General features: G+C 49.1%; 1 protein-coding gene across 5 annotated transcripts; it reads left to right on the top strand.

Moving 5' to 3' along the window:
• The first annotated feature begins 436 nt into the window (after nt 1-436).
• On the top strand, nt 437-12,867 carry PGLYRP4 (peptidoglycan recognition protein 4). 5 transcript variants are annotated; one of them, XM_014864990.3, is made up of 9 exons: nt 437-786; nt 1,348-1,442; nt 2,377-2,484; nt 2,902-3,103; nt 4,460-4,578; nt 5,872-6,024; nt 7,306-7,504; nt 10,465-10,583; nt 11,165-12,866. In XM_014864990.3, exons 2-9 carry the CDS (start codon nt 1,394-1,396, stop codon nt 11,341-11,343), a joined length of 1,128 nt encoding a protein of 375 aa, XP_014720476.2. In that variant the 5' UTR covers nt 437-786; nt 1,348-1,393; the 3' UTR covers nt 11,344-12,866. The 5 variants fall into 5 exon arrangements, with proteins under 5 accessions (XP_014720476.2, XP_070353785.1, XP_070353786.1 ...); XM_070497684.1 differs by having other exon boundaries at nt 462-786; nt 5,872-5,979; XM_014864989.3 differs by having other exon boundaries at nt 468-797; nt 11,165-12,867.
• Nucleotides 12,868-16,789: the final 3,922 nt, after the last annotated feature.

The raw sequence follows: 16,789 nt of genomic DNA, 5'->3' as shown, positions 1-16,789 counted from the left end.
CTGGGAGTGGGCAAGGGGCTGGAGATCCTGGTTTGTAGGAAGCATCCTGAGTGGGTGACAGAATGATGCTGAGCTGGGGGTGGAGGATGAATGGGCCAGCCGGCCACAGGGTCAGAATAAGTTCTAGTGGTGACGACACATTGTGTGCTGCCTCCTGGAATGTCCCTTTCTCTTGCTCTGCCTCCATCCTGCCCCTGCTGGTGACCCAGGTGGAAGGGGACGTGTGGGGCAGGGCGTTGGTGAGTGACCTCCACCCCCAGCCTTCGCACTCCTAGAGCAGATCTGTCTCCACAGGGAGCAAGTCTCCAGATGTTGGGACACTACCCCAGGTCCCTCAGGCACCTCCAGGTTGGCCGGGCTTCCAGAGGGCTGGGGACGAGGAAGGAGCTCAGGGAGCATTGGGCAATCTCGTCCTTTCCCAGGGAGGAGGTACCTGGGCTTATTCACAGGGCGAGTCCCTTGCTCTCAGCCTGAGTCTGTCTCACTGAGTTCCTCTCGGTAGTGTGGACAACACTGGCTCGGAGCTTCAGAACTCTGCCCTTCTCTTCTTCTCTACCTTTCGTTAGGGATCCTGGGCTTTCCCCTTCTCTCTGGAAAGCCAGAGCCCCAGTGTTCCTTCCCAGGGAGGGAGTGCCCTCCAGTGCGCGGGAGAGTGAAGGCCAGAGGAGGCTGCAACTGGAGAAGGGCAGGGCCAGGGCCAAGTCTGGAAGGGAGGAACTGCCAGCCAATGAGGGGCGAGCCGCCTGCACCCTGACCTTTGAGTCTGGGACAGCACGGGACCCACAGGTACTTCTGGGGTGAGTGTGAGTGTGTTTCTTCTTGAGAAGCCCTCTCCCATCAGAGGGACAGGATTCTGCCAGGTGGGGTGTTAAGATCAGGAAATGTCCTAGGCCCCAGACCTGGGGCACTCCCAGTCCTGTACTCCCTCAGCTCACCCTGTCCCCCCCTGGGAAGGAGTTCTCTGTACTAGACCCATCCATGTGCCTTTGGATTTCTTGGTCCTGGTATTCCTGGATCTTGCAGTCTCCTCTTTAAGAGTGGGGATCAGCGATCCTACATTGCAGGGTTAGTGTGAGGATTAAATAAGACTGAATGTGCCAATGTCCACACAGGCCTTGCACATAGTAGGCACTCAATGAAATCAAGTTGCCCAGGGAAAGAGGATGAGGGTGTTTCCCCATCCGATGACCACCTGAGATGTGCTGGGGACCAGAGAAGCCTGGCCAGGTGCTGGCCTCCAGGAGACCCACAGTGTGGCAGGGAGCCAGACAGGGGTGCTGTGCAGTAAGATGGCTGTCCCATTTGAAGAGTGATCACAGGTGGGTTAACTGTCAGCCTCTCTTCCAGGGCTGTCTCTACACTCTCCCTGTCGGTGTCCTGGGACCACGTGAGGATGCTGCTGTGGCTCCGTGTCTTTTCCGTTCTGGGTCTCGGGGTCTGGGGTAAGTTTTCCTTCTTAGATCAGAGAGTAACTGAGAAGGATCATCCTAAAGTCTCATAATAGGAATTCTTTAAATGCTTGCTCTCTCTCAGGGACAAAGAATAGCTTTGCATTTAGAACTTAGGACTGTGAGTCCATAGACTGGGGTTCAAATCCTTGCCTCGCCTCCAGCAAAGATTTCAAACAAGTTATTCAACTCTTTCACCCCTAATTTTCCCACATGACAATTCAGACAAAGTTATGATCTCCCAAGCTTGTTGTGAGGGTTAAATGCAATAATGCACATGAAGGACTTTGCATTTGGGCAATGAGAAAAATGATCTTATTTGTATTATTATCATGTCAACCAGAGTCAGCCTATGACTGGGGTTTGTGCTTGTCACTAAGAAAAAGTTCCTTGGGGGTAGGATGTCATCCCCATGGTCCCTCCCACAGGAGCGTGGGCATAGCAAGTGCCCCCCAAATCTATCCCCTCCAGAACAACTGACTTGATTTGCGCAAGTTGTTCTGATCCCTTCTGCACATAGTCTCGCCCGTAGCTTCCATTAGGTAAATCCACACGAGAGAGGATGTGGTGGTTGAAGTGTCTGGATGCATTTCCAGGTTGGCTGTTTTTTTTTTTTTTTGGCCAATTGTGTGTATAGATACAGCTGATGAGTAAAGGACAATATTTCCGACTCCCTACCCTTGGCTATTTGACTGTATTCCTGGGGGATAACTTGGAGTTGGTGTTGGAGAAAACCACGCCACGTGCTGCTATTGGAGGTGGTCCTCTGGTCAGCCTGGAGGTCAGCCTCCTGAGAGGGCTTGGGGATCTGGGAAGGCAGACGGGTTGTGGAGAGTAGGTGGCCACTTCTGGCCTGAGCCTGTGCCCCTGAGATGGCTCATTCTAGGGCTCTCTGAGGATTGATGCTGAGTGGAATATTCCTTTGCAGGTGACTCCCCCTGGGATGCAACACGAGCTAAACGCATGTCAGAGGGGCTTCGGTACCTGTTTGGCAACATCACCCAGCTCATTGAAAAAGGCAAACTCGGTGTCAATGGTGAGGAGGCCTGAAGACTGGCTGGAGTTTCTCATGTGATCAGAAGTGTTGCTCAGATCTGACAGCCACTTGTGGCTGGGATGGGGGCAGATGGGGCTGAGATGCAGAGAGGTGCACTGGCAAACCACCTGCACAGATGGCCATGGGCCTTGGGGGCTGGAGGTGGTGCTGGGAGGGATCCGAAACCCAGGAAAGGGAGAGGTAGCCTCTGCACTCACAGGTCCCCCAACCTGGGGGCGAGTAGAAGTGAAATGAGGATGTGGAAGTGAGAAGAGGAGGGCTGCCCCCTGGCTGAAGACCTCTTCCTAGGGCTCTCTCACCACCATGGGGCAGACACAGTCTAGAAGGCTTGTATGGCCCAGGGGCCTAATGCGGCAGCAATGGGACAAGATGCACTCCCCTGTGATTCTGCTACAGATGTCTCCACTGTGGTCTCTCGCAAGGAGTGGGGGGCGGAAGCTGTTGGCTGTGGCACACACCTGACCTCTCCAGTGAATTTTCTTGTCATGCACCACGTCCCTGGACTGGAGTGTCACAACCAGACTGTCTGTAGTCAGAGGCTGCGGGAACTGCAGGCCCATCATGTGCACAACAACAGCTGGTGTGACGTGGCCTACAAGTAAGAGGCTGGGCTGGAGGCACGTGGAAGCACGTGGTCAAAGCTTCTCCTTAGGGTGTTTCTCTCATTCCCTCTTATCACTGTTTTCCTCATTTTCCAGTTGAGGTTATATGGGGTTTGTAGTGAGTAAAACAGTAAAAAACTCTTTAAAATTCCAAATCCTTTGGAATTTTTATGAGGTCCTTGACTCTGAGATCTCCTAAAAGGAAGCAAGGAAGGTTAAGTAATAACTATACTTTCTGCTTGCCTCTCCCCTGCCACACAGCACATGGCAGGTTACCAATGACTTCCATGCGCATGAGTGCGTTTGCTCCACCGACGATGTGTGAGGTTGTAGGGCAGGCGTTACTGTCCCCATGCTGTGGGCGATGGGACCAAGCTCAAAACTGGTTCTTTGCCCATCGCCTGTCCCACTACACTGCACGAAGGCGCTTTCACCTGGGTGAGGCATCTCATACCCCAGAGGTCACTCTCGTAGACCATTTTGGTGCCTAGGACCACATACCCTTGGCCCATCTCTGACTTCTGCTAGGGTGGATAGCTCCTGTGCATGGTGATGGCTTTCTGCCACAAGTCCCCACTGCATCTCTCTCTTTTCTGCTTCAGGCTTTCATTCAAGACTCTGAGAGTGAAGGGGAGTTAATGCCCCCCGGGGAGCAGGAGTTGTATATAACTTCCTTAGACCAAAGTCCTTCTAAGGGGCAATTCTAAGGTGCATACACACGGTTACTTGGAAGGTCATGTGTCGGCAGAGGGACTGAGACCCAGGTGGCCATGGTGAAGCCAGCTCAGTTCCACCCACTTTGTTCCACTCACTCTCCTTGTTCCCTCACTCTGACTTCAAGGGATCCCTTCCTGAATAAACTTTGGGCATCCGTGTCCTTGTCTGAGGCTCTCCTTCCTGGGAAGTCTATGTAAGACAGTCACCCTGGCAGGGAGAAACCACATGAACAGGCTGCGTGGAGATTACACGGGCAGTATGCATTTTGGAGGAAGGAGGAGGCCATGTTTGAGGAAATGTGGAAGATGAGAAGAAGCTTACGTTGTGTGGTTGGGTTTGTGTTAGTTACTGTGGAGGCTCCAGGACCTCTTCTCCTTCTGAGTGTGCAGGATGACTTATATAAAACCCTGGCATTTGAACAAGGGAGGGAGGTGGGGAGCATAGGGGTGGGTCCTTCTGAATTCTCAGGATGAGTATAAGTGACTTGGTCTTTCCGTCATCTGGGATGAGTCCATGCCAATTCTCTTTAGGGAATGTGGCTGGAGCCCTTCTCCCTTTGGAGGCTGGGTAAGTGGTTCCTCTTGCAGGGATGTGCCATGTGCCAGCCACTAAACCTGTATTACCCTGCCCCACAGCTTCCTGGTTGGGGACGATGGCAGAGTGTATGAAGGTATTGGCTGGGACATCCAAGGCATGCACACCCAGGGCTACAACAACATCTCCCTGGGCTTTGCCTTCTTCGGCACCAAGGAAGGTAATGGTCATCTCAGCTGTCCCTTCTCGGAAGAGTTATCTACTTCTTTGTCTCCAGACTGTCTCCCCACCCTTCTCATACTTCCCTGATGATCCACTCTCTCCTGGAATTCTCCTCTCCCCTGACTTCCATGAATGGCGTTAGTGGTCCTCCTCCTACTGCTCTGGGATCCCTCTGTGGCATCTGTAGCAGAATCCTTTTCCTCTGGCCATCTCACAGTGCAGGTGCTAGCCAGTCTTCTCCCCACAGCCTTATTCTCCTCCCACTCTCATCTTGGAAGGATCACTTCAGCTCTCACTTTTGTGTCAACGACTATCACATATTCCTCTCTAGCTCTATCACTTCTGTAGCACCAGGCTGTGCTTTCTTATTTCCTGCTAGGAGCCTCTCCTTCCATCTTTCTCACTCCAAGATTTTCTATGCAATTATTAAAAACCACTTGAGGGCTCTGATCCCTGAGTCCCTTCCGCTTTCTTCTAGTCTCATTGTGGCCCCACTCCACCCTCATCCTACATACATACTCCAGGACCATCCATTGACTTTCTGCACCCTTGACTGGTAACAAAGCTCTTGCACATCTAGTTTCTCATTGTCCCCTCACAATACCCTTTGAGATGGTCCAGAGAAATTTCATGGTCACTAAGACACAAAGGTACAGCCTGAGTTTCAGAGAGGTGGGTGACCCAGGTGACACAGCTGTAAGGAGAGGAATCAGAGCATGAGCCTATATCTTCCATTTCCATCTCCAGGGTGGTTTCCAGGACACCAGAAGACTCTTTGTGTTCAGCTTGGTTTGTTTTCATGACCACTCTTTGCCTCCTGGGCATCACCTTGTTAGCTGTGGAACCTTGAGCATGTTATTTCCTAGAGCCTCAAGTTGCTCTTTGTGAGCGATGGGGTTAACAATAGAATCTACCTCAGAGGGTTGTGGTGTAGATTAAAGAAGTTAATGCAGGTAAAGAGACCAGCATGTGCCTGGAAGGGCCTCTACTGATGGGAAACCCTGACCCAGTCAGGTGGGTGCCCTTGAGCATGACACCGCCTTCCAGCTGTTCCACAGAGACAGAGAGAAAGAGGATGAATGAGATCTTGGTGGGTCATTGGGAAAAGTCTTCGTCTTGGGCCACCGAGTCTCTGTCTAAGTGGGTCCTTGACTCTCAGGCTTTCCGACCTGGGGGATGAGCCTATTCCCCTGCAACAGCTATGCAGGGGTTGGCAAGGCATCCCATCCTTTCCCACAGCCCCCTGAAACTCAGGTGAGACCAAGGTTTCCCACAGATCACCTTTTTCCAGGCCATAGTCCCAGCCCTGCTGCCCTGTCAGCCATGGAAGGCCTGATCTCCTCTGCTGTCCGGAAGGGCCACCTGTCATCTCTGTATGTTCAGCCACTTCTTGTGAAAGGTGAGGACTGCCTGGCCCCTCTGCAGAAGGCAAGTCCAAAGAAAGGTAAGGCCTTCAGGCCCGCTGGGCCTCCCTCCAGAGTCCCCGCCACCAACTTCCAAACACCATGGGAGTGACCCTTCCAGTGAGGCTACAATTGGATTCATTTTGACAGGCAAATGGTCACCTAGCTCTCTGAAACTTTAGGACTGGCAAACCTTGAGTGGGACCTTTCAGGTCATGTCTTTATCCTTCATATTCCTAGAATGATAGAGCCATGCACTATCTCTGGTGTAATATATGTGCACTCACTTCTTCAATCATTCAACAATCATCTACTGAGCACCTGCTAGTCACTGAGGATATTCCAAGGAAGGAAAGGCACGGGAACAGTGGCCCCATGGAGTTTCAATCTAGAGGGAGAGAAGGACAATAAAGAAATAAACAAGTGAAATATTTGGTATGTTTTATAGTGAAAAGTGCTGTGGAGGAAAAAAGAACCATGGAGAGGGATGGGATATACGAACACACAAGCACAAACGCACATCTTTCTGAACACAAAAACTAGAACAATGCGGATAGACTGAAGTGCTTAAGTCACTGCTTACACTGAATTCAGAGGAAGATTTTAACATAATTTAGGTAATAAAAAGCAGATAAAAGGTAGATTTTGGGTTTAACACGCAGGAACATCAAAATCAGTATAGTTAATGAGCACTTACAGCCTTTTCTGGGGCTTAATAAAGTTGTAAAGAAAATTAACTCTATTATATTAAAGCTCTGAGTAAACTTGATCTCTGCCTTTGGATTGGTGCCATCTTGCAATATTAATAACTGCTTACTTTGAAAGAGAATTTTGTGGACTATAAGTAACTTTCAAAGACATGTCTTCAGATGAAAATTCAGCTGATTTCTCCAAAAGGCTCTGTTCCACTTGTACACACACACACACACACACATATGCATGCACACACACACACACACACACATATGCACGCATGCACACACACACACACACACGAGACAATCCTGCAGATAAATAAGCACACCATGCTCTTGGAATAAATCATCCATGTCCCCTCAGGATCAACATTCCCACTGTCCTCTCGGTTCTATTTTTTGGGTTATAACCCACAGGTTTATGGTTCCTGCCTCTTGAGTCCAATCCCTCTATGCAGACTTACGCTGTTCCCAGGTGGGCTGTTCTGAGAGCTGCTGGGATCTCTCGAATTCCACAGTCAGGGTCAGGTCAGGATGCCCAGAGGGTGGTGAGGATGTTCAGTAGTAAGGTGGTGACAAGGTGGGCAAAATGAATCCTCACGTCCATGTTTTCCTGCCCCACCACAGCTTGCCCCTACATTGTCCCTCGGTCTGATTGGGAGGCCAGGGAGACCCACTGCCCCAAGATGAACCTCCCGGCTAAGTACGTCATCATCATCCACACCTCTGGGAGAGTCTGCAACATGTCTGATGAGTGCCGCCTGCTGGTCCAAGATATCCAGTCCCTCTTGATGGACAGATTCAACTCCTGCGACATTGGGTATAAGTAAGTCAACCTGAGGACATGAGGGCTTCTTTTCCATTGCGGGCAGACCCTGAACCTCTGAAAAGGAGGGGAAAGGGAACTAACATTTACTGAGTGCTCACCATACGAGAGGTGCTCCATGTATAACCACGTTGATTTCTCACACAACCCTGGGTGGGTCCTAGTTAGGATATAGCTAAAGGAGTGGTCATTCCCCTCGAGCATGTTCTCCAATCGTGTGTCCTTTTTAAAGGTCATATATTGACATGATGGAGGCCAAGGCTCTGCTGAAAAGATATTAGAGGAAGTTGTATGCATGCAAGACTGTGAAACCTGTAGAAAGGATAATCTAAAGGTTGTGCCTTTTTCCTGTAATAGCCTCCCACTACTCAGTGGCTCAGGCTCTGCCCCTCAGTTTGGCCACAACCTGAAGTGTGTCTCCTTGGTGCTAGACTGTTCCTCTGCATCTGGGAGCTCTCAACCTTCTTGGGAGAATATCTTTCCTGTTTCAAGGCAGGGGAGAGACCAGATAATACCTTTTTATTTCTCTAATGCGAAGGCCTGTAATTCTTTAATAGAGAAGGCACTAACCTAATGGGAGAGTAGAAACTTCTTGAAAGATGCTCTCAGAGCTTGTGGATAAGATGTCTGGGATTGGATGCCATCTAATGTACAGAAACAGTCACACTGAATTTTAAGTGTTAGGATGGGCCACCACTGGCCCAGATGGCATATTGGTGCACAACAATCAAAGGAGCCCTTTCCTAGGGCTCTTCACGGCTTAGCTGGTGCAGCTGGACTTTAGTCCCTACTTGCCCCAAAGCCAGGCTCCTCTCTGCAGGGTGCAACCACCAACCTGTGCGCAGAGACCCTGCCTTAGATGGATTTACCATTACTTGGCATATCTTCTGGGCTGACTGCCTCTCCTCTCTCTGTTCCCATTTTAGTAACAACCCTTTGAAGATAGGAGAAAACTTTTTCTCTAGGATCTATCATCTATTGGAGCCTACCACATGCTTTGCTAGGTCCTGCTATGCAGAATTTTTGCAGAATTGCTCTTTTCAATTAGAGTGGATACCTGAGAATTGACTATAAATTTGGAAATCCTACACTGGAAAATGATATAGGCTGAGGGAGGTCCTTTCCCTTTTCCCATTCAGGTTTCAGAGGGCAGTTTCCTGTCCCTTGGCTTTGGCCTTTTGTTGTGTCCCCTGTATCATAACTCAGTGACCATGCTGTTTGCTTACCTTGAGATGGTCTGCAGTCAGGAGGAAACACCCACTTGGTATAAATTAACCCACTGAGAACATGATTGAGTGCCTGCTCTGTGTGGACATTAGGCTCTGCTCTGGGGACGCCATCAGGTGTTGCTCAGATATGGTCCTTACCTTCTGGGCTAATAGTCTGGTGAAAGAGAAAGATAATTACACAAATAAATCCTAATAGAGTACATTAGGGGTTATGATAGAGGATGCACAGGGTGTAAACAGGAAGCGTTTGAAACACTCAGGTTTCTGAGGGAATGGATGTGAAGGAAGCGCTAGGGCAGGGAGTAACACATTAGCTGGGACCTTAGGGATGAGTGGGAGCTGGTCAGAGGACAGAGGAGTGTTTCAGGCAGAGGGAAAGGACCTCTGTGGAAAGGCCTGGATGCAGAACTGAGAATGGTGGCTTTGAGGAGCTGAGAGAATTTTATCATGATAAAAATAGATGCCAAAGAGGGGTATGGTGAGAGGTGAGGCTAGGGAGGAAAACAGGGGCCTTATCATCAAAGATCCTGTCACTTAAGCTGGAGGGTTTGGACTCTGTTACAAGGGCTGAAAGCAGCAGGGTTTGATATAAGATTTGTATTAGAAGGCCACTCACAACTTCAGGAATGGAGAGGAAAAGGGCAAAACTGGTGGTGGGGAGATCAATCTGAGGACTGTGCAGCAATCCAAGCAAGACAGGTGGTGATACGGCTGGGGGCTGGCAGCTGCCGTGGAGAGGAGCGGAGGAATCTAAGAGGTCAAAGGATGTTGGTGGTTCATGAAGAGGGTGCAGGGGTCGATGCGGGAGAGTGGTTGGGAGAAGCAGTGGGTGAAGCCGGTGGTTGATGCCTGTATTTCTGGCTGGGGCTGATTAGAGGATGGGTGGTGGTGCCTTTCACCAAGATGGGGGTCCCAGAAGGCAGAACAGGTGGGGAAAAAGGTGGGTCCAGATATGGACAAGTGGACTTTCCTGAGTGGCAACTGAAGCAAAGGCAGCGGATGGGTTAGTCCTGGGAGAACGTGTCGAGTGAGAAGGGGAGAGGGCTTAGGGCAGCATCCTGAGGAACCCCACATGTACTGGAAAGGGCACAGGAAGACGAGGTGCAGAGAAGTCTGAGGCGCAGAAGCCAGAGAAGAAGACAGCTGGGAAAGTGCAGTGGATGGGAGCTGAGGGGAGAGAATGCTTGAGAAGCTGCAAGGGAGGGGTCTGCAGGGCACATGTAGAGGGATCAGGTAAGGCACCGTCAGAGAAGTGTGTTTTATACTTAGTCGTATGGAGGTCACAGGTCACCTTGGGGGAAGCAGTTCCATAGGTGAAGTGTGACAGGCCAGGTGGCACACTGTCATCCTTTTTTCTTCATAGACTGAGAGCTACTGGGGGCAGCAGTGGTGTTGGAGCCAGATGGGCTCATGAGAGTGGATTGGTGGAGATTCAGGAATTTCGAGAACCAGTTGTTAAATCATTGGTAGCCCGTAATCAGCCATGCTGGGAGTTTTACACCAGAGAAATCAGCAAAGGCTACAAATCTGGGCTTCTTGCTCTTCCATCTCCCCCGTGTGAGCTGGTTTTCTAGCACACTACTGGCAAGGACTCTGTCTTTTTTACAATCCAGTGCTTAGAATTCAATAGCTAATCAACGTTTGATGAGTAAAGGCATGAATGAATGAAGGAAACAATCCCAGAGTATCTTTCTTTCATGCTGATCTCCATCTCCCCTTGCTGTCCTCTAGCTTCCTCGTGGGCCAGGATGGTGTCCTTTATGAAGGAGTGGGCTGGAATGTCCAAGGCTCCCACACTGCTGGCTACAATGACATTGCCCTGGGCATCGCCTTCATGGGCACCTTCTCAGGTAAGTGGATGCTTTGGGCAGTAGTGGTCATTGTACAGTCACACATCATTTAACCTCAGGGATACGTTCTGAGAAATGCATCCTTAGGCAATTTTGTCCTTGTGTGGACAGCATAGAGTGTACTTACACAAACCTAGATGATATAGCCTACTGCACACCTGGGCTATATGGTACTAATTTATGGGATCACTGTCGTATATGTGGTCCATTGTTGACCGAAATGTCATTATGTGGCTCATGACCATATGGTGTTTGAGGGAGAATATCTGACACGGAAGACAACGATATCAGACTCAGGCATCATTTTAGTGCTTGCAAATGCTGGATTTTCCCAGCTTAAAATTTGATGTAATAATTGTGTATATTATCTCAGGCTCTGCTCTTCTGATTCAGGAAGAACTTTGGTGCAGAGGAATCTGAAATCTTGACTTGGTTTTCTGTCTGTCCCTATAGAGTAGCTGGCAACAGTAGATATGCTATCTTGGTGGTTTGGGTGGGTCGGGGAGGGATCTAGGAGTGTGTCTTGTCCAGGGCAGGGTGCTCTGGAATCCTATAACTGACTGGCCAGCTGTGTTTTGCAGGTACCGCGCCCAATGCTGCAGCCCTGGAGGCAGCCCAGAACCTGATCCAGTGTGCAGTGGATGAGGGATATTTGGATCCCAACTACCTGCTGGTGGCACAGAGTGATCTTATCAAAACCTTGTCTCCTGGGCAGGCTTTGTACAACATCATCAGCTCCTGGCCTCATTTCAAACACTGAGGGAGCCCCTGCTCCTTCTGAGGCTGCTCCCTCTGCCACCCGGCTTCTAGCCGCCCATGCTTTCACCCTCCATCCTAGCTCAACTCCTCGTGTCCCCTCCCTGCCACTACCCCTCCTGTCTTGGGTTAGTATGGTCCTCTCCTGCTGGCATCCTCCAGCATCCTCCAAACCCCATAGCTGGGCATTCCCAGCCCTCTGAGTCTGGGTCCAGCCTTCCTCTCTCCTCATCTTCCTCTCCCCTGGGCACCCACCTCCTCAGCCAGGTGAGAATCTAGGCTGGTCCACGTTTGAATTCTCATTCCCTTTGCTCACACCCCTCTGCCTGGTGTGCCTTCCCCTGCTGTCTGCCCGGCAGCCCCCAACCTCACCCATGAGCCAGGTCAATACCCAGCCCCTCCTCTCTGCCCACGTGCTGACTTGTCATATTTGGATGCAGCCCTGAGTTCAGGGCTCTATTTTTTATAGACGTGTCTGTTCTCGCCACTGGATTGTGAGGTCATCCGGTTTTATTCCTCTCTATGTCTTCAGTTTTTCAGCAGTATCTAGAAGCCAGTAAGTGTGACAGATGTTTGTTGAAGAAATGGATGACGAAATGAATAAGTGGATCAAGTCCCTTGCCAGTTTCCTCTGTCGTCCCCTCTCTGGGGATGCCTTCCTGGACAGTCCCCCATCCCACCAACATTTTCTCTGTTCCTGTTCCCTCCCAGTCCTGGGCCAGAGCTGGCTTTGGTTCCTTTTCTGGAATGTTTGCTGTGTCTCTAGAGTTCTGTGTCCCTGTCCTCTCTGAGCTTCTGAGGGCAGGGACGTTGCACTCCTCCAGGCCCATGTCCGGGCTGTGTTCACACAAGTCAATCCAGTGCCTGCTGCCTTCTCTTGCCTGCCAAGCCCTCTGGACGTTGGGCTGAGCGAGGACCCAGAGTCGTGGGACTCTGCAGCCCTCCCTGCCCTGGCTCTTCAATCTCTTATTGGAAGCAGAAGATGTGTCCTTTGTTTTTTCTGGGTCTTGGTCTGGAAAAAGGGGTAGGAAAGACAGAGGAAAACTGATAGGATAAATAAAAGGAAAAAAATTGTGTATAAAGAGCCATAGATTTTGACCATGCTGTGGAAGATCTGTGTTTCTATTCTCCAGTCATGCTGTGATTCCTTATTGAAGGGATTTACTCACATGTTCCCTGAACACTGCTCCTCCATCTATTTCTTCCTGTCCACGTGCTCCCCTCTAAAAGAGCAGAATTTTAAGCAGTATGTGTATTTCTTGCTTTGCCTGCATGATAAGATGTCTCCTGTGGGCAGTGGCTAATGGTTTGGCCTGATGACCAAGGACTGGAAAGAGTAAGATTGGGCAATCAGTGTCCCACGTGAATGCTCATCAAAAGGTATTTGTTGCAGAGCAGAGTCTTAAAAATCAGGTAAATAAGATGATTTTAGTCTATTTCACTAAACACCTGGGTACTTGCTCAAGGGACTCATGCGGCAGAGATGAAGGCTATACCTGGGCTCAACAACAATGAATATCTATTCGCTAAACTCATCTGGCTACCAATTCTGTTGAATGTCAAACCTACCAGTGGCAGAGGCCAATGATGAGTTCCCAATTGAGGCTGTTACCTGGGAGGTCCAGCTACTGCCTGGCAATAGGCTGATTACCTTGTGGTAGGTTTAGTGGCCAGGACAGATACTTGATATGGATGTGCCACCTTGCACGCAATGCTTCTGGCAGCACCACCACCTGTGGACTTCTTGAACACCTTATTCACAATGATGGAGTCTCACACAGCATTGTTTCTGGCAAAGATAAACGCGTGACAGCAAAAAAGGCATGGTCGAAGATGGTAGCCCTAGAATAAATTTTGAATGTCCCCAAGCCCTCCCATAAAAAGACATAAAGCAACTAGGATAGCAAAACAAATGAAAACCCACAGGCAAAATAAACTCAGAGGAGTGACAAAGTCTCTTCACAAACCGCAAATACAAGCAGGTGGGGACAAACCACCAAGAGCCATAAGATCTATATGGTACGGGCACCTGTGTAGGAGGAAACAGAGGAAACAGCAGGGGGCCTGATGGATCTGAGAACCTCAAATAACCAGGAGGTACTTGCCCAACGGGTTAGACAGCTCAGCGGCTGAGATCAGGATGGATTTACACACTCCAGCGGTGTGTGCCAACAAGGGTTCTGTGGTGCATCTGCGGGACCTGGAGCAGTTGGTTCCTATGACCCTCGACACCAGCCAGCCAAGGATCCCTTCTAGAACCAAGTCCCACAGGGGAGAACACCTGGGAGAGAATCTAATACAGGTCATGGATAAGAGATACAGAAGAAAAGAGGAAGGTTCAGATAAAGGGCTGGGAGAGTCAAACTCAGAGCTCTCTGAACAGAAGCCGCCACATCCTTGAAGACTTGCTTGACAAGAATGACAAAGAGGGAGCTCTGGAGCGATGAGATTAGGAAAACTATCCCAAACCATACATCCCCTTTAAAAGCTCAGGAAAACTAATTTTTCCTAATTAAAACTAATTAAAATAAGCAAAAGAAAAGAATTGAGGTCCAACCTCATATAAAGTTATTATAAGACAAAAAGAGAGTCAGGCATAGAGGAGGTCATGAGGGTGGAGCCCTCATGCTGGGATTTGTGCCCTTAGAGGAAGAGACACCAGATCGCTTGCTCTCTCTCTTTCCCCGCTGTGTGAGGACACACTGAGGAGGCAATTGTCTACCAGCCAAGAAGGGAGCTTTCATCAGAAACTGACCTTGCTGGCACCTTGATCTTAGACTTCTAGCCTCCAGAATGGTGAGAAAATACATTTCTGTTGTTTAAGTTGCTCAGTCTATGGTATTCTGTTAAGGCAGCCCGAGCTAAGACATCAATATATCTTAATTTTTATTTTTAAAACTCCAGATATTTAAATAATAGCGGCTGATTTAGTGGAAGTACAAAACTAAAAATCATGTGCAGGCCCTGTGAAACGTGTCTCCAAGAAGTCAGGTGCAACCTCTGCTCTGAGGGTAGCTGTTGGGGTGCTGGTCCAGTGTCCCCCTTCTGGCCCTGAGCTTCTTAGGGCGGAGATCTTGTCTAGTTCATCTCTGTATTCCAAGCACCTAGCCAGAGCTAGGCACTAGGTGGCTTAGTAAGTTTTGTGATTTTTGGAGTCCATTTCAAATATAACCCTCTTGGAGAAGACTTCCCTTCGTGTCCACCTACCTGACCCCTGGACCTGCATCCTTGGCAGAAGACGCCTCCAGCTTCCCTTAACACTGTGCACCTCCTTCTATTAAGCCAGACTGCCTAGCACCTGCTTTATGATAGTTGATGTCTCTGCATCTCCTCCAGATTATGATCTCCTTGAGGCCAGGGCCTTATTCATGGTTCTACCCTCAGTGCTTAGCATGGTGCTGGGCAGTGCCTGGCCCACAGTTGATGCTCAGTGAATAAATGCTGAATAAATAAAGGCATGAATGAGTGAATGAACAAATGAATGAACATCAGGTCTGTTCACCATTGCCCTATGATTTTGCTCAGAGCCACTGACTGTGATTACATATAATCACATGATATATATTATATAATTACATGTAATCACATCATACATATCATTATACATTACGTATGTTATATATGACGTATTTGATTCAGGTGGAAAATAAAATAGAGGGAGGAGAGGGAAGGGAAGAAGGATCGGGAGAAGCCTGGAAAGAGGAGGTGGACTGAAGCCAGGGACTCCACATTTACTGTGTGCCATCCACAGAGAGGAGTCCTCACTGTGGAATCCCACGTCATTGGTGGGTCCCTTGTCTGTAAGCCCATGGCAGGCAGATGGTTATTCCAACCTCTGCAGGGCTGAGGGACTCAAAGTTCTCACCCTTAGCCTGACACACAGGAGCCCCTGCCCCCGACAGGCTCCTAGCTAAACCAACGTCCCCAGTTAAGAGTGAGGGGACACAAAATGTAGGTTCTTCTCCTCAAGGGTACTACTCATCAAAGAGGGAGGCAATTCTGCTGGTGCCTGAATAGAGGCAACTGTCCTGACTGTGTTTTTAGTCACTGGGAGGGAGCCATGGCAGTTTCTTCAGATGGCTATTCAAACATGAAACAAAACAAAGTAGAACAGAGGTGTATTCACACCCAATCAAACCAGCACTCTTTCCCCATCCCCAGGACAGAGAGGCTTTGTCCTCACATCCTGCTGATGCCTTTGGAGCTTTTCTCCTTCTAGAGAGCAGTCAAAGTCATTGTAACTTGATTTTGCCCTCTCCCATCACTGAGATATGGTGCAGGTTGTTCCATCTGATATACAGAATGACAGTTCCAAGTTCTCTTTCTCCCGCTCTGAAGGATCAGAATTCCCCGTGCCCACTAGATGGTGGGGATGAGAGCTGGATTCTAGATCTTGCTTTGCCTGACTTCTTCTGTGGTCTTGCAAAAGTATTTCCGTCTCTGGGCTTTAGTATTCTTTTACGTAAAATGAGGAGTTTGGACCACTTCTAGAGCTGAGTAGAGTTTCCAGATTCTGTGTTATCTTGAGCCTCAAGGCTACAGGTCCCTCTTCGGAATCCAGGTTTTCCTGCTGCCCCACCAGCAGAAGACACCCCCGTCCTATCTGTGTACACTGACCTCTCCTCCTCAGAGGGATCTGAGGTCTGGAGAGAGTCTCAGACTCTCAGAAGTGGGCCTTGAGCCTAGCACCTTCCAGAATGAATTCCAATCCTTTGCCTCCCCACTCTCTCCCTTCATCCCAAGTCTCCTTCCAAGGTGCTTTGTGCAGCCATAGTATTATCTGGCAGTATTGTCTGCTAACTTCCTGACACTGTCTAATACATTCACAGTCTACTCACTCCCCTGCATTTTTTTGTGCATTAGAAGGTCTCAGCATACGCTTCCTGTCCCCGAAGTGTCTTCAGACCATGGTCCTGTGCTTTGGCTCAGTCAAGACCAAGACTTGACCACCCCTTTGGCCTCTGGGCTGCTTCGACATTCGTGTTGAGAACACTTCCATTATCTTGGTTCCTTCAACCCTCTCAATTCCAAATGCTTTCCCTTGACTTCATCTCAGTTGTCCCTGATCACAGAAGTCATCATCTCTGGGGAATACCTCACCTCCCAAACTGAGAACCCTGGAAATCCCTTTTATAGTCCCAGTCTCTTATACTTCTGACATTGCTCCCACCATTTCACTCCCTTGCTGAGCTCAAGCATGAAGCCAGGGAATTATGGCTTAATAGCCTATTTAATAGCCTCAATTCTTGACTAATAATCCATTCCTGGCCTCCCCATTCCTCCTTATAATTCCTTTTACAGTATTTCACTTTACAAACAACACGGATTTCCACATTACACCTCATTGTCACAACAATTGTTGCTGTGTCCCACGCTGTATTATTAACTCCTTGAAAGTGAATTAATTCTTGTTTTACTTATCCTTGGATAATGAGCTTCACATAGAGTAT

Source organism: Equus asinus, chromosome 25 (genome assembly GCF_041296235.1).
Source record: "Equus asinus isolate D_3611 breed Donkey chromosome 25, EquAss-T2T_v2, whole genome shotgun sequence".
Lineage (NCBI taxonomy): Eukaryota > Metazoa > Chordata > Mammalia > Perissodactyla > Equidae > Equus > Equus asinus.
The sequence above is the reverse complement of the archived record's forward strand: the minus strand, read 5'-3'. Positions and strand labels throughout refer to the sequence as shown.

Excerpts from the sequence above, each read along its gene's own strand:
- PGLYRP4 (XM_014864989.3), top strand. The coding sequence starts at position 1,394 with ATGCTGCTGTGGCTCCGTGTCTTTTCCGTTCTGGGTCTCGGGGTCTGG. Across the intron at positions 1,443-2,376 it reads TCTGGGTCTCGGGGTCTGGG|GTGACTCCCCCTGGGATGCA; the intron begins GTAAGTTTTCCT and ends ATTCCTTTGCAG. Across the intron at positions 4,579-5,871 it reads CTTCTTCGGCACCAAGGAAG|GCCATAGTCCCAGCCCTGCT; the intron begins GTAATGGTCATC and ends ACCTTTTTCCAG.